The following is a 22,192-nucleotide window of genomic DNA, read 5'->3' as shown; positions in this document are numbered from 1 at the left end:
GCTGTATTTTGCACCTGCAAATTGCTGCATGTTGACTTTGATCATTGTCCCTCTGTAAGCGAGGCGTTTCCCTTTGAATGCTCTGCAACTAAAATGGGAACTTACTCGGCGTTCTTTCCCAGATTTGCATATGCATGCATCCGCCTGGGCTTCCATGCATTTCGGTTTCAAAGCTTCCTATCATGTAAGACCTTTAGAACTGTATCACTGAGCCAGTGGCTGCACACACGCGAGTGCAGCATCACAGCAATTCGCTTGGTGTTTTGGTCTGAGAGGTCCTGAACAAGGTATTTCTTTGTCTTTCTTAAGTGTGTCGCTTATTATGGAACTGTAACATTGTTTTCTGTTTTATTTCATCTGACGATGGTTGTGAAGCATTTCAGATCTGGGAAGTTAAGAATGTAATCAGAATGTTTTTTGCCTTCTTAAGCAGGGATCGAACCCTTATTCGTTAAGAGTCGCAACCTTATGTCCTGCAATGACTTGAGAGTGATATGATATGATTGGTTATTTTTTAAGCAGGACCCGGGGATCGAACCTGTGTTGCTCTGTGTCGTCTTGCTTCCAAGGTGAGCACTTGCCCCTGAGCTATCCTCCCGAGTGCCAGATTGTCCTGCGAAAAATGTGCAGACTCCCTTCACTGGTGGGTTAGTGACTTGATTCTCTAATGCAGGGGTCTGTAGCCTGTGGCTCTCCAAATGGTATGGACTACGACTTCCATGATTCCTCACGATTGGCTTTGCCGTTTAGGGCTTATGAAGTTGTAGTACAAGCCATCTAGTACGCCAAAGATTGCTGACACCTTGTCCAATTCAAACCCTCTCTTCACCACAGTTTCATCTCTCAATGCAAGCCATTTCTCCATTAATGGACACATCTGGTTGTTCTGAGACCAAATAAAGCATGAATCTTAATTGCAGATGGTTCCCTGTCACACATGATCGATTCAGTACAGGGTGGCCCAAACAGCTTATATTCAAGCATGGACAACAATGCATGCATCCATGCCATGGAACCAAGTGGCGTCATGCCACATGTGGAAGATACATGATAGCCTGAGACAAGGATCCACTATTTTGTTTTTCACTGAATGATTCTTCTGAAGTTTCAAAGGTCGTGCAAGAAGTTGTCACAATTGTTCTTAATACAAAATGATTTAATAATTCACGTTTATTGTGATGTTTGCTATATGCTTCTTATATTCTCAGTACTTAGCCTATATGTATGACAGTTGCAAGTTTATAGTACTTAAAGGGAGTGTAATATGAGCAATGAATATTATAGTCAATGTGAATATTCCAGTCAATATGTTCCCCAGCCAATCTAGGGATCTAGATATCTGTAAACAATGTTATATCAACGAAAGGTGCACACTAGTGAGGCTGCCTCAGATGCCATTATGTGAGAACAGAATACAAAATAAAATGTGGCTTTGCAGTGTCAAGATAACATGTGTGAGTAACTGCGCAAGCAGTGTTTGTGCATGAGTTTTCCGTATTTAGACCATAAGAGTCAGATGAGTTCTTCTAGAGTGTGCCATGTGGCAAGATCACAGTCTTTATTGATCTTGGATAATATTTTCAGCTGACAAGTTTCAGACAGGTTTCTTTTCCTGGGCCTTCTTCAGGACTGTGGAAAGTGTATACTAAACAATAGTTAAACAACATCAATTTAGTGGTGTTCAACTCCAGGCATCTAGGGCTGCAAAGTGCAACACTGACGGGTTTTCAGGATATCCCTCATTAATATTCAAGAGACACAAATTACATACTTTTAGAATCGGTTTATGCAAATTTATGTCATGAATATTAATGAGGGCTAGCCAGAAATTCTGGGATGATTCCAGCACTCAAGGCCTGGAGTTGGACAACCATGCCCCAAATCGTCAAAGATAAAAATCACAACTATGTATATTCATGAAATGGGGCAGCCTAAAAAGTTGCTATTTCCGCAGTGGAGACTTGTCTTTATTTACTTCAGAAGAATGGGCCTCATTACACGGTCGGCGGTAGCCATGGCGCTATTAGCGCCATGGCTACCCCCTTACCGCATTCCGGATCCGTGTTCCCGGAATGGGGACTTACCAGGTCCTTCCAACCTTGGTGAAATATGTTTTGATGCTGTCCTGGAAGCACATTGGCCCAGCATGTTTTAAAAAAAAACTTTTCTCTTCAGTGAAGTGTGTCGGCACTGTTATGTGGGATAGCCCTTTGCCAACCACATCCCAGCTTGGAGTGCAACATCCAAAATATATAGTTCCACGGTCGCCTGTATGGCGATGTATGAGGGAAGCTGCAGTTCGGGAGATGACGTCCTCTCTCTCTCTCTCTCTCTCTCTCTCTCTCTCTCTCTCTCTCTCTCTCTCTCTCTCTCTCTCTCTCTCTCTCTCTCTCTCTCTCTCTCTCTCTCTCTCTCTCTCTCTCTCTCTCTCTCTCTCTCTCTCTCTCTCTCTCTCTCTCTCTCTCTCTCTCTCTCTCTCTCTCTCTCTCTCTCTCTCCCCTCTCTCTCTCTCTCCTAGATCTCATTAGAAGGGGTTTGCAGATTTTTGGAAACCCGGAGAGATATATTTATTTATTTATTGCATTTGTTGCAGTGTGCTGAACCCTCGTGAAAGCAAAACAATGATGAGCGGTCCCGTACTTAGAGGCTGGACTCCGGCCTGAACATCGATAAAAGAACAAAATGGAATGTTTTCTTTAAAAAAAAAAAAAGATTAGATACTCTACATCAATGCCATGGAAGATTCTTAGATCACGCATGCTCTGAACAAACTTGCACTTGGCTATGGTTGATCAAAATCAGAACTTCATGTGGAAATGATTTCTCAAAGATCACATATTTCAACATTTAGCCAATGTAGTGGTTAATTGTGACTCCATTTGAAGTTCTTGCAAGTTTCTAAACAGGTTACTTTTCGGCCAGGTGATCCCTACTAGCTGGGCGGAAGACTCCCCGATCCACTGTTGTGGTGGTGGAACATTCAGGGGGTAATTCATAGAATTCAGCGCACAAGTGGCGCACGCGGCTGGCGCACAGTGTGCGCGTGCGAATCCCTGCGCCAGCCGCGTGCGCTAAAATCCATTTCCGCGCACAGCGTATTCATGGATTCCAGCCACCAAAACCAGCCGTGGCGCACAGTGGCGCAGCGACCCTGCAGCAGCGCCAGTTACGCCCCCAAGAACGCCTCTCGCGCAAGGGGAAAAGCCATCAATATACCCAATCCAGCGCAAAGGGCTGCGCTAACCCTGTACCAGCATGGCAAGCGGGCTACGTGTATCACTGGGGTGTGCGGGAAGTTCCACACGCGATTGGGCCCGTGCGAGCAGGGAACGCGTATTCCAGGGGTGCGCGGGAAGTGCCACACGCGATTTCAGCAGGGTACGTGTATTTCGGGGTGCGGGGCAAGTTACACACGCGATTTCAGCAGGATACGTGTATTTCAGGGGTGCGTGGGAAGTTCCACACGCGAATGGGCCCGTGCCAGCAGGGTACGCGTATCTCAGGGGTGCGCGGGAAGTGCCACACGCGATTTCAGCAGGGTACGTGTATTTTGGGGTGCGGGGCAAGTTTCACACGCGATTCCATCAGGGTACGTGTATTTCAGGGGTGTGCAGGAAGTTCCACACGCGAATGGGCCCGTGCGAGCAGGGCACGCGTATCTCAGGGGTGCGGGGAAGTGCCACACGCGATTTCATCAGGGTACGTGTATTTCGGGGTGCGGGGCAAGTTTCACACGCAATTTCAGCAGGGTACGTGTATTTCAGGGGTGCACGGGAAATTCCACACGCGATTGGGCCCGTGCGAGCAGGGCACGCATATCTCAGGGGTGCGTGGGAAGTGCCACACACGATTTCATCAGGGTACGTGTATTTCAGGGTGCGGGGGAAGTTTCACATGCGACATCAGCAGGGTACGTGTATTTCAGGGGTGCGCGGGAAGTTCCACACGCGATTTCATCAGGGTACGTGTGTTTCGGGGTGCGCGGGAAGTTCCACACGCGATTAGCCTGGGTACGTGTGTTCCGGGGTGCGCGGGAACTTTCACACGCGATTGGTGGAAATCCACGTGTGTTCTGTCAACACGTGCAATGAGGGAAACACTCGCGCGCGTCACGTCACAGACGTGCTCACGCGCTAAGGGCCTTTGGTCGAATGAAATCGCATATGCGTGCTGCCGTGCATACGCGCTAAGGGCCTTTCCTCGAATTACACGCTGACGTGCAGATTTTTCACGTGCCAAATCACTCCGTATCAAGCTGGCCACGCCTAAGCACACGGAAGACCACGCTCCTGCCCAGAAGGCCGAACTACTGCCCCCCAGAGCCCCGAGCACGCTCCCACCTGCCATCTGCTGCTGCCTGACTGCCTGCTGCCCACGTGCCCTGCCATTTGTTGCCTGCACATCAGCCAGGGGTGCTGATGCTGTGACCACCCCTGCTGGAACCGAAGGCTCCCGACTGGGATTCCATCGCTCCACAGCCCAGCCCCAGGACCTAGTTGCCCACCCACTCCTGCCTCTGGGGTTGTCATGTCGGGGCAAACACCATCTGAGACCACTGACAACCCCCAGCCAGAGAGGCAGAGGGGCACCAGCTTCAGTGCCACCGAAGTTGGTGTCCTGGTGGAGCAAGTCCTGGGGCCGTATGATGCCCTCTTCGGAAGTTCCCGCCCCGACAAGGAAGGACGGACTCGGATCTGGACTGACATCGTGACTGCCATCAACGCAGAGGGGGTGGCAGTCCGCGACTTACAACATGTCAAGAAGCGCTGGGAGGACTTCAGGTCCAGGACCCTGAACAAGGCCCGGCGCCTCTTGAAGGCAGCGGATGCCAAGGGGCGCCGGGGCCACTTGTCGGAAGAACAGATGAGGGTCCTGGAACGCATATCCCCAGCGCTCCACGTCCAGGTCGTTGAGAGGCAGACCCGTGTGGAGTCGAGCGGTAAGTGTACATGCATCCTGATTGTGAGCTGTGCATGTGGTGATTTTTCAGTAGTGTGCAGAATGCACATCTGTTTGTATGGGGTCGAGTATGGGTGGGGCTAACACATGCGAGGGCTGGAATGTGTGAGACATGGATGGTGCTTGTGTGTGTAGCCTTGCATGCCAAATGCAGTCGTGTGGGCACACATGTTTGGATGAATGTGTATGTAAGTAGACATGTCCGTGATGTCACGCATGTATGTTGTTTTCATCTGCATGTATCAGCACTGTGTACATGTGCATGTGTGTGTATTTGACAAGGGTGCAACAGTGATGCAACATGAATGCATGTGATAGCGGCATGTGGAAGCCTGATCGGTAGATGTGACATGGATGCCCGTCTGAACACTGCAACACTTGGCAGAGGTGTACACATGCATGCAAGTGTGGTGGTGTGTGTACATGTGTGGTGCACTTCCTGTGTTGCATGTGATGTCTGGCTCACCTTTGCCTGCTCATGCTGTTGTATGTGTATGGATGGTGCTGGCAGTTGTGGTATGGCTCATGTGTGCGAGTTGAAATGACATGTGTGTTGGGGATTGTGATGACATGTCTGAGGTTTGCCAATGCCACTCATGTACAACTGTCATGTGTGTATGTGTCCATTGTACAGTGCCCTGATGCCTGTGTTTTATTTCTCCCTGTCTGCAGCGTCAACTGATGAAGAGGGCGGAGAAGGTGCTGTGGAGCACAGCGGCGGGGATCCCACCGCCAGCCGGAGACGCAAGGCCCAGCTCCCCTCCCATGTTGTCATCTCGTCGGGGAGTGAGGAGTCCGGTGCCGCGTCCCAGGCCGCAGCTGCCGGGGGGAGGTCCAAGAGGTGGAGGTTGGAGTTGGACTCCTCGGCAGCAGAAGGGGCAGCTGGGACCCCACAGGGCCCAACGGGGGAAGATGGCACGGAGTCATCCAGGTTGGTGGGGGGTTTGGTGGAGGAGGAGGCCGTGCAAGCAACAGAGACGGGGTCTGGAGGTGGGGATCCCACTGGTGCTAGTGGTGCAGTGCAGGACCAGGGTCAGGAGGCAGCACAGGCCACCGCGGAGGTGCCTGTGTGCAATCCTGTCCCTGATCCTGTCCCTGCATCATCTTGCACCAGCAGGGATGCCTACGTCCAGATCCGTTTTCAGGCAGGGGATGAGCTCACGTCAACTGGCCTTCCTCTGCCTGCGGACGTGGCTATCCGGGTCCGGGTTGAGCCTGTTCTGACTGGTGTGGCGTTGCGTCAACGGGCCATGCGAGGTGACCTGCGGTCTTTTCATGAGGAGACTGCACGTCATCTCGAATGGCTTGTTGACCACATCAGCCTGCTGGGACAGGTCACCCAGGCCGGATTCCTCCGTATGATGGGGCTTGCTACGACCCCCTCCTCAACTGAACCCCCTAGGTGCCAGTCGTCCTCCATGCCATCTTCCCACCCATCAGTCACCTGGGTGCCCTGTGGAGCTGCCTCTAACGGTGCGGCCAGGCTGGTGGAGGAGGCATCCCTGCCACAGTCGGGAGTCGGACGTCCAGCAGGGGTGGCCACATCAACGACTGCACCCCAGCCGGTGGAGGATGTGCAGGCAGCAGGAGGCAGTGCACGGGCAGAGGCACAGCAGCAGCAGCAACGTGGTGGGAGCCATGAAGGCTCGGGCCTTCAACATCGGAGGGGCAGGCATCGGCCGGAGGGCAGGAGGACCCAGGACAGGGAGTGTCTTCCGTGTGGCAGTGGTTGGGCCACGCCATAGATGCGGAGCGGCAGCGGGCGGAAGAGGCACGGCTCACAATGGTCAGGGCGGAGAACTCCATGCGGAGGGCCCTGAGGCGGGCCGAGTGCCTCGAGGCAATCCGCAGGGGTTTGGAGGTGGACACGTCGACGGCCCTGCGGGCCCTCGGGGCCATGGAGGAGGACCGCCTCCGGGACATTGAGCAGGAGTTCGATGATGCCCTGGCCCGGGACATCCACAAGTGAGCCGTCAAACTAGCCCGCTGCCCTTGTACATAGTTATGTAGGTAGTGTTAGGTTTCATTTTTTTTGGATTTAATTTGGACCTTTCGGACATTGGCCGCATTTTTGTATATAGTTTATTTTATTAGTTAGTGTAGTTAGATAGGTTTCCTTTCTTTTGTTGGGATAATGGACCCCGGCTTGTTCCCATGTACATAGTTCACTGTTGGATTGTATTTTTCTTTCACATTTTACCCATGGAGCAATGGTTTCTTTTTTATTTCCCATTGGATTTTGTTTTGTGGACAGTGACTTTGGACACCATTACTTTGGAATATGATTTTTGGTTTTGCTTTTTTTCACGGACATGCTTCTTTTGATTTTTGTACATTCACATTTATGTTTCTTTATTTTTTATTCTATTTATGTTTGCTTTAATACATATTTTTTTTATCATACTTCAATGTGTAGTATCATCTCATTGGTTTCATGCATTTCATGATATGGGTTTTGAGATTCACTGACACCCATTGGGTGTATGTGAGGGAAATGTGTTTGTTTCGGAACTTGCAACTGGTGTTCTGTCATGTAATTGCCAATTATGAGTGGGTGGACGCAATACTCGGGTGGGTGTTTCGCACTTGGGAGGCTGACCATAGGGACCAGGGATCTAGATTGTGATGACATGTTGGCTGGGGTACATGAGTTGGACATGAGTGGGGGCCTGCTGGCAGGTTCCCCACAGTTCTGGGGGGTGGGGGGGGGGTGATGACATGAGTTAGACATGGGTGGGTGCCTGCTGGCAGGTGACCCGCACTGCTGGGGGGTGGGGTGGTGGGAGACATGAGTTGGACATGGATGGGGGCCTGCTGGCAGGTGCCCCACAGTGCTGGGGGGGCGGGGGTGGTGGGGAACATGAGTTGGACATGGGTGGGGGCCTGCTGGCAGGTGCCCCAGAGTGCTGGGGGGTGGGGGGGGATGATGACATGAGTTGGACTTGGGTGGGAGCCTGCTGGCAGGTGACCCGCACTGCTGGGGGGTGGAGGTGGTGGGAGACATGAGTTGGACATGGGTGGGGGCCTGCTGGCAGGTGCCCCACAGTGCTGGGGGGTGGGGGTGGTGGGAGACATGGGTGGGGGCCTGGTGGAGGGTGACCCTGCACTGCTGGGGGGTGGGGGTGGTGGGAGACATGGGTGGGGGCCTGGTGGAGGGTGACCCGCACTGCTGGGGGGTGGGGGTGGTGGGAGACATGAGTTGGACATGGGTGGGGGCCTGCTGGCAGGTGCCCCACAGTGCTGGGGTGGGGGTGGTGGGAGACATGGGTGGGGGCCTGGTGGAGGGTGACCCTGCACTGCTGGGGGGTTGGGGTGGTGGGAGACATGGGTGGGGGCCTGGTGGAGGGTGACCCTGCACTGCTGGGGTGTGGGGTGGTGGGAGACATGGGTGGGGGCCTGGTGGAGGGTGACCCTGCACTGCTGGGGGGTGGGGGTGGTGGGAGACATGGGTGGGGGCCTGGTGGAGGGTGCCCGTGGTGGCTGGGGGTGCAGGGGGACATGCGTTGGTGGGCAGTAGTGCAAGTTGACATGTGGGTTGACTGGGGGGCATGGCCATGGTGGATGGGGTGCCTGCAGGACATGTGCAGGGTAGGCCCCTGTGGTGTGAGCCACCTGCAGGGGCCGTGGAGGGTGTAGAGGGAACACCTGGGAGGACCCACACGTGCAATTCACGTGTGGTGCTCCCCGCGCACCTCTGTAATACACGTACCCTGATGGAATCGCGTGTGGAACTTCCCGCGCACCCCTGGAATACACGTACCCCGCTCAATCGCGTGTGTAACTTCCCGCGCACCCCCGAAATACACGTACCCCGCTCAATTGCGTGTGGCACTTCCCGCGCACCCTTGAAATACGCGTACCCTGCTTGCATGGGGCCAATCGCGTGTGGAACTTCCCGCCCACCCCCGAAATACACGTACCCTGCTCAATCGTGTGTGTAACTTCCCGCGCACCCCCGAAATACACGTACCCCGCTCAATCGCGTGTGGCACTTCCCGCGCACCCCCGAAATACAGGTACCCCGCTCAATCGCGTGTGTAACTTCCCGCGCACCCTCGAAATACACGTGCCCCGCTCAATCGCGTGTGTAACTTCCTGCGCACACCCGAAATACACAGGCCCAATTGCTGTATGTTGCAACTTTTGTGATGCGAAGGGACTCTACCGGCTGCCTTCGTGTGGCGGACGTGTTTCGGCTTGTGCGTGTCTTTGGCTGTGCGTGGCTTTGCCCTATTCGATTCCATGAATATGTGTCGTTCGGGTGCGTTTGGGCGTTCCGTCTGCTTCCCTGCAGTACATCCCCAGTTACGCCCTTATTTTCGTTGATCCCCATTCCGCGCGTTACTCCCCGTGTCCTGCCCACTTTCTGGTGTATGCGCCGAGGTTGTGCGCTTTCACTGTGCGCGTCGCGCACGCCTTTCGGGATGTTGCATTGACTTGTGCGCCATGCACGGGTTTGGCGCACATCCCGAGGTAAACACGCGCAGGGACTTCCATGAATCGCACGCGTGCGCGTGCGCCTGTTTTTTTGCGCTTGCGCCTGCTTGCGCCAAGATTTTCGGCGCACGTTTGTTCCATGAATCGGCCCCTCAGTCTAGCCAAGTCCATGCCATGAAAGGACGTTGTACCGTTGACATGTGCTCCCATCTTCAGCGGGCGCTGCACGCGACGCAGGGGTGTCCCTATTGTGGGAGGCAATCATTTTAAGAGCAAAGGCAAGGCCGCCGGGACAGTAGGCGATGCGAATTGGCCACATACTAAAAATACTCTTCATCTGTATGCAAATCTAAGTGCTTAACTGAGACAAAATATTCTCTGCGAAAAAAACACCAAAGCCCAAGTGGCTTCTAATAATAGCCCTGTTTCTGCTATATTGCAGGTACCTGAAGCCAGACGAGGACAAGAAGTCGAAGCACAAGACGGCTGTAAAGAAGAAAACGTTAAACCCGGAGTTCAATGAGGTAATCTTGGGGGTGCGGTGCGTGGCAGAGAGACAGGTGAGCCTGGCCCATTCAGCGGTTCAACGCCAGGGTCACGTGAGGTAATCTTGGGGGTGTGGTCCGCAGCATAGAGACAGGTGAGCCTGGGCCATTCAGGTGAGCGGTTCAACGCCAGGGTCACGCTACCGGAAACGGGGTCGCACATCACAAACTCCGTCAGCGGCGTGAAATCTCGGCGCCATGAACCTCCTGGCGCCCCTAGGGGAAGGGCAAAGGGGGCAGTTGCCCCTCCTAATTGGTGCCCTGCCCCTCCACCCCCATTGGTGCTCTGCCACTCTGTAGCGAAGGGCACTTTTCAGCAGCCATAAGGGTGCTCCTGCCACCAGCAGTCACGTGATAACAGGCCCTTTGTTTACTTTGCTCTCCTTTACCCCTGTTGTGAAGCCGACACCACGGGAATAGACGGCTCCATGAATGTCTTTGGGCTGGGGCTTCCACGTACTGTTGTTTACCAAATGCGCAGCTTGCAATTTAATATGAAACACCCACAAAAAAAAATCAAAGTGAAAAACGTTTCTGAAAACCTAAAGCCACCAGTCCATTTCTTTAATCTCTTTTCTTGTGGGAATCCCACTCAAAACTATGCCAGTCGTGCCCCAATTCGTTGAGTATGTAATCTCGGGGTATACTTCTATCTAAATTAAATGCTTTTGTTGTGCTGACAGCACTTATTAGGAAATGGAGCCGTGGGTCCATGGGTGCCAATTTTTGATTTTCACAATGGGGCTAGAGACCCCCTCACCTCCACTCTGAATAAGAGTAAGGAGTCAGGTTAATGTTTGCCCTGGTGCAAACATTGCATCTTCCAGCACGTATTTTGGAAGTGATAGGAAAAAGCCACAGGTTTTACAGCAGCTTTAAACTTATAACTTCTGTATTGTATTACAGTTGTCATTAGTATAGCCTCAATGTGTTGGTGGTGGGAACGACCCCCGGGACCGAAGCCCAGAGAATTGGAGTTCCCGAGTAGGATTAGAATGCGTTTGTGCATTTGGCCAAATAAGGCTTTGCAGGGCTGGCCGGGCTCCGGTAGAAAGCAACCCATGAGGTCAGGCATGTGGAGGGATGGAGTGAGTGCTAGAGACATGCAATCTATCCACCTGCCCGCATTTGTCATAGGTCTACGCTGCATACCGATGTCACAGATGTTCAGGCATAGTTTGGTGTAAGCAAGGCGGAGCAATTCTATGGCCAGCGAGACCGCATTTGTCATAGTCGTTGCTGTATTCTGATGTGTGCGGGTAGCCATGCCTCCGGCCAGTGTACGTTATATGTACCTAGCAGTTGTGGTGGAGATTTGTTGTATGTTTACCCAATCAGGTAGAGGCATCCTCTGTCGATTCTTGTCGCTCTGATAAAACGGTTAGCGACAGCGACAATCTATGATTCTCAAATTGCCACTAGAGGAGCATGGGCTATACTTACAGACTCTTCCAAGCTGCAGAGCACGGCAAATCTTCCCAGATATTGTGTGCGTACTAAACCTTCACAGTTGTTATCTTTACCATGGAAGGTCAACCCTATACTTCACCCAGGCGCGATACCTGCCCATCCCTCAAATCCTTCCAGTGCAATGCCAGACTAGTTCTCGATTGCCTTCCCATAGTAATACACAAGAAACCCCCACCTGGCCTTCTGGCGCGAGACATTGCCACGGCACACAATTCCTCCCCTGACAATGCCCCTGGCAATCACAATTTATCTGAATGCGGTGGTGCTGTCTTTCTATCTCAACCACTTTGACTGCGATTTGCCTGTTTTCCCCGTATGTGGCAGGTGCAGTGACTAATCATTCCTGTGACATTTCATAGTGTGAAAAACGAGATGAAGGCCTGTGTTTCCAGCTGGTGGTGCTTGTGGGAACCAAGGTCATGATTGGTGTTCGGTAGTGTGTGAGGTCCGGGCTGCCATGATAATGGCCGGCACCACTATATGCTGCGAGGTGTGGGCCACTGCCAAAACGGCTGGTGCCGCGTGGTAGTGAATGTTCATATGCTCGGATTGGGAATTGAAAGGTTAGGGGCGGGTTTGAGCAATATTCACTCAATCTTCTGAGCTACCTTAGTTGCTTTCTACTTTAGGTCGTGTCAAAGAATTGAACCTCAGATTTGGATCTGTGATTGCATTAAAAAGCACTTTATTACCAAGGGTGTAGATCATGTGCATGGTTTTAAAGCCAATAGTGTTTAATCCCCAGCCGCACTGACACTTTGATGACATACAGTCAGACAGGGAAATATGTAAACATTTCTGCAGTGGCAAATCAAGGTTGCTGCCCAGTTGCTAGAACACTAAGTGGGTAGTTGCTTAATTTCTCTCCCTGAACTCAGCACCTACTGGCGATATCTCTTCTGTTAAATAGACTGTCTTTGACTGTCTTGGTCTGTCTTTGACTACCTATTATTTGAAACTGAGCTGGGAGTGATGTAGGGATCAGTACTGCATATGTAGGACTATTGCAAGTAGCCCCGCTACTTCTCCGTGAGTGCATGGGCATCAGAAGGGAACGCTTCTCATAGACTATCCTCACTCACATCACCCACCCGTAGTGTAATTTCAATGTTTGGGGACATTTTTATTTCCTTGCAACTAACCCACTTACACCCAAGACGTAGGGCCCAGTTACTAGTTTAAAGGTATTACCTATTTATTCACTATTCATATATTTATTTATATACATGAGGAAAAATGCTCTTTTGATCATAAAATAATGTATAATAGATAAGAAATCCGATTTGACGGGAAGCAGTGAGCTTCTTACAATGGGGCGAGTTAGACGAACATTCTGACCAGGCTGCGGAGGGGAGTAAATAGAACAGTCACAGGGGACAATACATAAGTGGGCATACATAGATAAAGGACAACCAACACTGGACATCTCTAAGTGCAGGTACGCGGTGCGGCTATCTGTGCTTGGGATGTGCCATGATGGCTAAAATGCTGGAGTGGAGGCAGGGGAAGTGAGGAAAAAAGGCAGGTTAGAGGTGAGGAAATTTTTTTACCTAGCAGGCAGATGAGAGATAGGTTAAGAGGGTAACTAGGAGGCAAGAAGGTAGGCTTTTACTTTGATTTTCAACAAATTCATTTGGACTGTTTCTTGGATGTCCGATGAAGAGAATTCCATACAAGTGGAGCAAGCAGAGAGAAAGAGCACAAGTGAGAGCAAGCACAGGGAGGGTGAGGATATAGGAGGATAGATACAGTGGTGCCTTACTGTGGATAGATTTGTGAACCAGAATCTGGCCCTGTTTTGCATCATCAGCCTTCCAACTTGGTGACGGTAGGAGATAGTAGGTGTGAAGTGAGAGAGTTCAAAGACAATCCTAGCAGAGTTAATGATCTTGTTGAAAAGACAGAAAGCGTAGCTGGGGAGACCAAATAGAATGCTGGCACAGAAGTCCAGTTTAGAGAAGACAAGAGTGGTTAAGAGATGCTTGGTGGTGTTGAAAGGAAGGCGGTGCCTGATGTTCCTAATTTTTAGGAGGCTGAAGGAGATGAAAGTAGAGAAGGTGTGAGAAGGGTCATAGATGACGCTGAGGTTTCTAGCTAAATAAGAGTAGTGGAGAGAGTCAGGTGGGAACTGGATAGACAGAGGAAGAGATGAGAGAGAGCTTTTGGCAGGGAAGAAGAGCACTTCTGTTTTGGTAGAGTTTAACATCAGAGAGTGCAAGGCCATCAACAATGTTATGGCAGAGAGACAGTTGGACATTTTGATAAAGAGATAAGAGGAGAGTTCAGGAAAAGAGAAGAAGATTTGGGTGTCGTCTGGGAAGAGTTGGTATGAGAACCCAAAGGAGGAGATTAGTGCCCCAAGAGCAGAGGTGTAGAGTGTAAATAGGAGTGGACCCAGGACAGAGCCTTGTGGAGCACCAAGAGTTAGAAGTGTGAGTTGAGAGGTATTGCTCCAAGAGACAAAGAATTGGTGAGGTGCAAGGTAGAACTCAATCCAGGCAAGGGCTCAATCGTGAATCCCAAGAATTAGAGTGATTGTCAGTGTCAAAGGTTGCAGGTAGGTCAAGGATAATTAGGATAGAGGATGAGTTAGAGTGCTTAGCAGAGGCGATGAAGTTGGACACATTCATGAGAGCAGTTTCCGAGGAGTGACAGGAGCGGAAACCAGCTAGTAGGCGGTCTCGAAAGTCATGGATGTCTAACAAATCGGTAAGACGGTTGAGCACAAATCTTTCAAGCACTTTAGAGTAGTGTGGAAGGAGAGACACAGGGCAAAAGTTAGCTGGTAAGCTTTGGTCAGCACCTTGCTCTTTTAGGAATTAGAAATGAGTTTACTGCATACAGTAATTGCCAGGTGGCCTGGTAGGGCTTCATGACTACAAGTCATGCAGACCATTCCATTATTCCTCACTATGGATTCCCTCAGCACTCCATGGGGTCTGGTAATTACTGCACCTGGTAATTACTGCATGCAGTACTGCTTCTGTGCCGCTATACAAATCTAACACACAATACCAGTCATTAAAAGAGTTTCTGTAATGAAACTCATATTTTTTCTGAGTGGTAAAACACCCAGTAATGGTAATTACCGGGTGTTTTACCCCGACTGCCAAACTCATAATCAGTCCAGTAGCCTGCTAAATGTGTATACTTGAAAGTTGCCCCAGTATTCCCTATGAATGAGTCAATCTGAAAGTTTAAGAGCTGACCATTCACTGTCTATCAGCTGCCTGTATAGGGATTGTAGTGCAGGGGTAGTGTGGGCAGGTTTTTTTCAAACTAAGGTATTCTGTCTTGGTTGAAATGGCCCTTCCTACTTCAGAAGTTCAAAAATGTAGCACATTGACGATCCTTTCCTCTTTCCTATCAACCACACCATGGAAGTCAATACTCATCAAACTCTGCAACTCTGTCCTCTTTATCATTAAGCGTTAGTCCGAAATCTAGTCACCCTAGGTCCATCTGAGCAAATCTCACCTATACAGGCCCCAGGTTCTAACTAGACTGCAATAGCTCTCATTATGCGGACTGCCTGAAGTTACAGGGGCCTGGATTCCTCATCAATACAGGTGTAGGGAAGATATGCCAGCTCTGGAGTACAAGGACATGGTCAAGTATCTAAGCACAGAATGTTAACTTGTCAGCTACAGTCCATGTTACAGACAACCTTTGCCCTGTTGGATTTAGTTGTTGCATAGCTGCCTCCTGCCCAGCTGTACCAGGACATTAGTTCCATATGAAATGCCTCCAGGCAGCCATTCGCCATTGCAGCTTTCCTGCCTGGCTGTTGTAATCCAGATGTGGAACCAGGAATGGTGGGTGACCTGCGCTCTTAGATCACCTCTGAAGACCAAGGGGTGTGCATCCACCTCTGCCTTTTGTAGGGTGCTGCAAAACAACATTGTGAGACATGAGGCTGGCCCAAACTAGCTCTCAAGGGCTTCAAGAAATGATTTGCTGGTTACATCATCTCCCATTTCTAAGGTACCCAATAGACTGCCCCAGTGATTTTTAATTCACCTTCACACATGTCTTAAGTCTACAGTCCATTGAAAATCGTACTATTCCCATTAACCCCCACAATTTGAAAACAAATGTCAAAGTATTTTAATTGTAATCTACTGCGACAATGGGCCTAGTTTGAACGGAACAATAAGATGCCGAAAAAGGGACTTAACTGTTCCATTGCTAGTCCATCTGATAAACTAGGAGAATAGAGAACACGGACCTCTGACCAAACAGCACCCCAGGGAAGTGGCAATGAAATGCAAGATGGCAGACTGAGATGTGGGGCATGCGACATGTTCGAAACTGAGAAAATCAGGGAATGAGGAGGAGCCATGGACTAGTAGATCAATGAGACCAGGAACTCTCCAGCAATTGGGTGAAATCATGATAAGTACCAGAAGGAGACAAGACACAACTGAGCAGGAGAAGCTGCAGAGATTTCTCCACAAGTGGTGAAGGCAGCAGGGAATAGTAGCTACTGAAGCCTGCATGAATGATGGCCCACAGAGGGCTGTGAGCAAGGTAGACTCTGACTTTGGTTTGGGTGAACCCAGTTGAAAGAATGGAGCAGTGAACCTAGGCTGTCAGAGCAGTTTGGAGACCTGGAGGTGCCAAGTCAAAAGAGGATCCAGGATGGAGCATTGCCAGAGGGCTAAGCGATGCTGAAGTTGCCACCGCAAGCTCTGTGGGAGGTCTTGCAAGAGATGGAAAGACATGACTGTTGTCTGGAAAAGTGAACAGCATGCCATGAGAAGTCAGAGCAGCCATTGATCTGTGAGTCTGCGGGACAGCCACATCCAGAGCGAGAAGTACAATAACAAGGGTGCATGGAAGACTGTAAGGGACGCTCAGACGCAGAAGTCTGGGAATTGTAGTCAAAGTAACTAGGTGTGTAAGAAAGATTGAGAGAAAGAGGGCCCTGATGCTGCATTCTTGAAAATGTAGCTAAAGTATCAGAATCCCCATAGGACAGTATGAGAGAAAGAGGGCCCTGATGCTGAATTCTGGGAAATGTAGTATAAGTGATAAAACATCCAACAGACATTGTATGAGAAAGAAGGGCCTGTCACTGAATTCTGAAAAAAATGAGGATCTCCAAGGACCTTTTATGACCAAAGCGCCAGTCGGACAACAATATGAAAGAACATCCGTCCTGGCAACTATTTTAAGTGAGAAAATAGACTGTAAACTCTGTTCGCTGGTTTTCAACAATGCAAGCAAACTGAAAAGCAGAGTTCTCATTAACCCCCTCCACACTGCATGCCTTGGCTGCTATGCAAACAGTGCATAATTCACGCACCTTTCTGTCACACCAGAACATTAAAAGCACGTTGGTGCAAATAAGGCAATGGTTCATACGTTATTGAGGTGCTTTCTGGTGGGATGAACGGCAGTATTGTATTCAGCATTAGAACGTGGCAGTGACCTCAGCGCCTTCCTGCACATTTAGGCAGAGGTTAGCGCCCCAAGTTTCAGGTCTTCCCTTTAATGGATACAGTCCATCGGGAGAAGGATGGTTGCTGGGAAGAGAGAGTTGATCTCATCAAAGGGGTGCTTTGGGCCTTGGACTTAAAGGTGCTTGGATGTGGTCAAGAATGCGTTCTGTCAGCTGGGGACATGTAGGTGTGTCTGTGTGTTTTCTGCGTAGGGGTGAAGGTGCGGGGAGTCAAGTAGGAGCCAATTAGGTCCATGGGAAGTGAGGGGAGGCCTGCAGGACACAAGTAAAGGAATGCCACGAGGCCTCCTACTGGGTGTGTCTATCCTTGAACCTTTAACCTGCCAGGAAAGAGTGAAGCCATTTTGACAAAATGCATGAAATGTTGGCCACAGTTTACAGCAAGTCTGGATGCATAAACCTCACACAAAGCATTATTTTGGACATTTCTCAGCCAAAACTAACTAGCATAATGGGCCTCTGGAGTAAGCTCATATATTGTATTTTATTATATTTATGACGCGCTTTTGCCAAAGTGTGGTGTACAAAAGGAAACGCTACAATAACATATACTAGATAAGCAGAAAAATAATGAACAATAGTTAAAACAAAGTAGAGTCAAAGGACAATATACAAATGCATCAACTCAAGACAAGCATGCAAAGGATTAGAGACCAGCGTTAAGAAGAAAACATTTAAGACGAAAAAAGATGAAGGGAAGGGGAGTAGTGGATATCAAGAGGGAGTGTGTTCCAGTGTTTAGGGCCAAGGAAGCAGATTGAGCGGAAATGGGGTTGTGCGCAAGGAGGTTTGGAGACAGAAAGTAGAAAATGGGATTCAGAGTGGAGGGGCCGTGATGGGGTATAGAAAGAAAATAGGGAAGAAAGGGGGAGGGGGCACCAAGGGTAGGTTAAAAAAAGAATACATAGAAAGCAAAAGAACATACGACCTTCAAATGAAAGCCAAGAGAGCGAACGAAAAGATGGAGCAATGGTAGAACGAGGTGAAAGGCAACAACGAGTGTGAATAGCAGAATTAAAAATAGAGCACAGAGGGACACGATGGTAGGCTGGAAGACCAATGAGAAGAAAAGAGATATAGCCAAGACGGGAGAAAACAAGTGTGACAATAAGTAGTTTAGTCGCAGAAAAAGTGAGGCCGGGGGAGGCTCTCCGGATATTGTATACATGAAATCTGCAAGAATGGGTGATATTGGTGATGTGGGGAACAAAAGGAAGGGAAGAGTCAAACTTGGGGCCAGGGGGTGGTAGAGGGCGAAGGAAAGAACAAGGCGTTTAAGTGAAGAAAGTCAGAGTTTATCCAGGATTGCACAGAAGTGAGACATGAATAAACAGAAGCATGAAGAGTATTTGTGAAAGAGGAGAAGGAGAGAAAAATGTGGGAGTCCTCACCACACAAATGACATCCAAGTCCAAACCAAGAGATAATGGCTGAAAGAGGGGCAGTGTAAAGAGAAAAGAGAAGGGTTCCGAGGACAGAACCTTGTGGAACACAGCGTAATGCGGGAAAGGAGCCTGAAAACTGTGATCGCCAGCTCCCCTTCTGCCGCATGTCTGTGTCCACACTTTCAACTGCCTGGCAGCTATGCACTGAAGGATGTTTGCGAGCCTCGGTGCAGGTGTGAGTGTAACCTCTCATTTGTAAAATGATACAAAGTGCTGTGAACACTTCATAAAAGTTAATCAAATAGTGTGATCAAGTTCTCTCTCTTATGAAATCCTGTATGCGTGGCCTCATATTTTCTCTCTGCATTCTTCTTACCCACTAGGAATTTTGCTATGAAATCAAGCATGGTGATCTCTCAAAGAAGACCTTGGAAGTTACAGTGTGGGATTACGATATTGGAAAATCCAACGATTTTATTGGTAAGTGATAAGAAGAATATTCAAGTGTTTAAAGGCACGCATAAATTATTTAAGGTGTCCTATCAAGAAACCATCACTCTTTTATTGGCTGACAAATTATATGATATGATAAGCCATTTTGGACTTGAGTCAGGATCTGAGGCTGAAGGGCATTTGCTCGGGAGTAGCATAATAGCGTGGCGTCCTTCCAAGCGCTGCTTTCCCTTCCTTGTGACACCCGTACCCTTTCCCCAGAGACACAATTTATTTAAGCATGCAGTGGGAACAGAGCATGCATTTGTGGAGCGACAAGCAAGAGCGTTGCAGCAAGAAACATGTTGAATGTCCCTAAATACCTGAAGGCATAACCCTCAACCTTTTGTGCCTCTGGGTTGGTGAAAAGAGTCAATTTTGTTTTTGGTGGGTCAGAGTTCACTGAAGTGTATGGGCGTGTAGGGGGCTTGACGGGTAAATAAATAGATTACAGCACGGGTAATGCCCACCAACAGCATGTTAGTTGAGAAATATGCTAAAGGCTATCATGTATTGCCTACGCCACATTTTGGGTTATGGAGTGTCCCAGATATCACTCAACTGCTTGCAGAAACATTCCTGATAAGCACTAACTGTTCAGCAGGACTCCGGTGATGTTCACATCTATGTTCATGCCTGGAATTCAAACAGTGGTGAAAGCCAAATGGCTGCAGATCACCAGGTGGGAGCTGCTGCAAACAATCAATGCCACTATAAAAGGATTTAAGGCCATAAAAGAAGAGCTGAGGGCCATAATGTTGATGACCCTCCAGAATAGATATGTCCTCGACATGATTACAGCAATGGAAGGAGGTGTTTGCGCCAAGATCGGGCCATCATATTGTGCATTCATACCATCTCATGACGGCGAGAACAGGACTTTGACAGAGGCCATATCGATGTTGACAGAGCTACATGTTTGTTTGTTTGTTTGTATGTTTCCTAAGAAGATTTATTATGCATGCCGGACCCGAGGGTATCAGGGCACAGGCAGTAAGAAGTCATACAGCTTAGTACATAGTTACTTTGGTTACAAGATAATGGCATTTGAGGAAGAAACATCTAGTTTAGTAAAAATAGTGTATATACATATAGTGATCAGTGGTGGGACAAAACAACAGACAGTCAATATTAGATATAATGTACAAATGTTTACATATGAGATCAAATTCAGTGAGTTCGATTTTCAGCAATCGCTAAGAGCCATTTAATTAAATTTTGTCTGAATTTGGTAAAGGTTTGGCCCATTCTGAGTGTGTTGGGCAGTGAGTTCCATAGTTGAGCTGCTTTAACTGGGAAGCCAGTACCTCCGATAGTGAATAGTTTAAAGCGAGGCACCTGAAGGCAGTTGGGTCTAGTAGAGGTTTTTCTAGAGAATCTTTCCTATTATGTATCGAGGAGCTTTGTTGTTGAGGCTTTTGTGAATGAGGGATGCTGTTTTTAGTTTTATTATAGCCACTTGTGTTTTCTTCTGGTTTCAGAAATATGTTCTTTCTTGGAGATATTGAGTGCCGCTCTAAGGGCATTGTTTTGGAGAGACTGTATTTTGTTGGTGATATATTTGTTCGCTCCAATGTAGAGGGCATTACAATAGTCTAATCTGGATAAGATGAGAGCTCTTGCTAGGGTCATGCAACTGTTGGCTGAGAGGAAGTGTTTGCTATCTCTGATTAGTTTGCACGTATAAGCTGTTGAAGAGGCTAGGGAGTTTACCTGTTTTGTGAATGTTAGTGTAGAGTCTACGTAAAAACCTAGTGTTTTTACTTCCTTGGCAACCTTAATAAGATTCCCATCAATGATGAATGATGAGTAGTTTGTACCAAGTCTAGTGAGTAGAGATGCAGATCCCAGGATGAGGAGCTCTGTTTATCATCGTTCAGACAGAGACCGTGAGTGGCCATCCAAGTCTGAACGATGCTGTAAATTCTATTCACCAATGTTGAATCCTTGCAGTAGTCCCCGGTAAGTGGTAGGAGGATCTGGGTATCATCTGCATAGTTAGTGTAGGTGATACCCAGACGGTCCAACTCGTCAAACAGGGGCTTTGTGAATATATTATACAGGGTTGGAGAGACACAGGAGCCCTGGGGAACCACACACGTGATGGGTATAGGGTCCGCAGCTGCTGAAAGTGAGAAGACCCTCATGGTTCGGTCACTTAGAAAGGATTGTATCCATGTTATGGCCTCACTGGAGAAATGGGCAGCTGAGTCCAGGTGGCTACAAAGGACATTGTGGTCCACCAAGTCGAAAGCCGCCGACAAGTCAAGGAGAAGGAGTAATGCAAGCTTTCAGTTTGTCTATTTGGGCTTTAAGATCAATGAGAGCCGTTTCTGTGCCATGTAATGGCCGGAAGGAAGATTGACAAAAGCCTAAACGTTGGTTGAATTCTAAGAAGTGCTGGATATGGATATATGCTACCTTATCTAAAATGTTCAACAGGAATGGCACCGTAGTGATGGGCCTGTAATTAGTCGGCATGGCCGGGTCAAGCGTTTGTTTTTTAAGAAGAGGGAGTACCCAGGATTCTTTCTGATTGCTGGGTATCGTGCCGGGTGTAAAAGAGGCATTAATTAGTTTGGTGATGAAAGGTGATAGGTCCCTGGCAGCGTCCTTGATAAATTGTGCTGGGCATTGGTCACCTTTGCAGTTGGATGGTTTAAGACCTAATATAACTTTCTCAGCCTCTGTAGTGGAGACTTTAGAGAACTGAAATTGGGCGACAGGATTATTTGTGGGTGGACTAGTTTTATTTGGTGATGGAGTGGTGATAGTTAGAAAGGCTTTTTTTGGTGCTATTTTATTTTGAAGGTTAGTCACTTTGTTCACTGGTTTGTGCTGGATATCGGAGCACCAGGTTTTATCTTTGACATAGTTGTCTTGGGCTGTGATGGGGTTTTCTAATTCTTTCAGTATCGCAAAGAGTTCCTTCGTGCTCGAGTTTGCTTGCGAGATTCTAGCGTTGTAAGTGTCTCTCTTTGCCAAAAGTATATCCTTCTTGTATTGGGATGAGATTTGTGTGAGCTTAGATTTGTTCTCTTGGGTAGGATGGAGTTTCCAGGTGGTTTCGAATTTTTCTTTTGTCTAGTCTTAGAGCATTTAGGTGAGGGGTGAACCAGTTGTTGGGGTGGTTTTTGGGCTTACTATTTCTAGGTTTTAGTGGGGCGATGATGTCGAGAGTAGTGGTCATAGCTTTGTTTTACACTTCGACAAGGGCGCTAGGATCCAAATTGCCCGGTAGGGAGTTGAGGGTGGGTAGAATACCAGGGAGTAGTTTTTCTGGAGTGATATTTTTCTTGTTTCTTGTGAGTGCTGGGGGGGCAAGAGGTATCTGTTGGGTAGATCTACTAGATGCTATTGTAAAAGATATGAGATAGTGGTCTGTCCAAATTTGAGGTGAGACAGAGGTAATGGAGACATTACAGTTATGATCTGCAACC

At 48.7% G+C, this 22,192-nt stretch overlaps 1 protein-coding gene across 3 annotated transcripts in view; it reads left to right on the top strand.

Annotated features, from left to right (window-relative positions):
• Window positions 1–22,192, top strand: part of DOC2B (double C2 domain beta) — a 2,325,944-nt gene that overhangs the window by 2,278,166 nt on the left and 25,586 nt on the right. For all 3 annotated transcript variants that reach the window (XR_011274629.1, XM_069615162.1, XM_069615163.1), the window contains 2 exons: window positions 9,839–9,920; window positions 18,644–18,740. Coding sequence is in view for 2 of the 3 variants with exons in the window: in XM_069615162.1 (XP_069471263.1) it covers window positions 9,839–9,920; window positions 18,644–18,740 (179 nt within the window). In the remaining variant the exon portion in view is untranslated. The remainder of the gene's footprint in view (window positions 1–9,838; window positions 9,921–18,643; window positions 18,741–22,192) is intronic.

This window comes from Ambystoma mexicanum, chromosome 9, assembly GCF_040938575.1.
Source record: "Ambystoma mexicanum isolate Mex_15411 chromosome 9, UKY_AmexF1_1, whole genome shotgun sequence".
In the NCBI taxonomy this organism is placed as follows: domain Eukaryota; kingdom Metazoa; phylum Chordata; class Amphibia; order Caudata; family Ambystomatidae; genus Ambystoma; species Ambystoma mexicanum.
The sequence above is the reverse complement of the archived record's forward strand: the minus strand, read 5'-3'. Positions and strand labels throughout refer to the sequence as shown.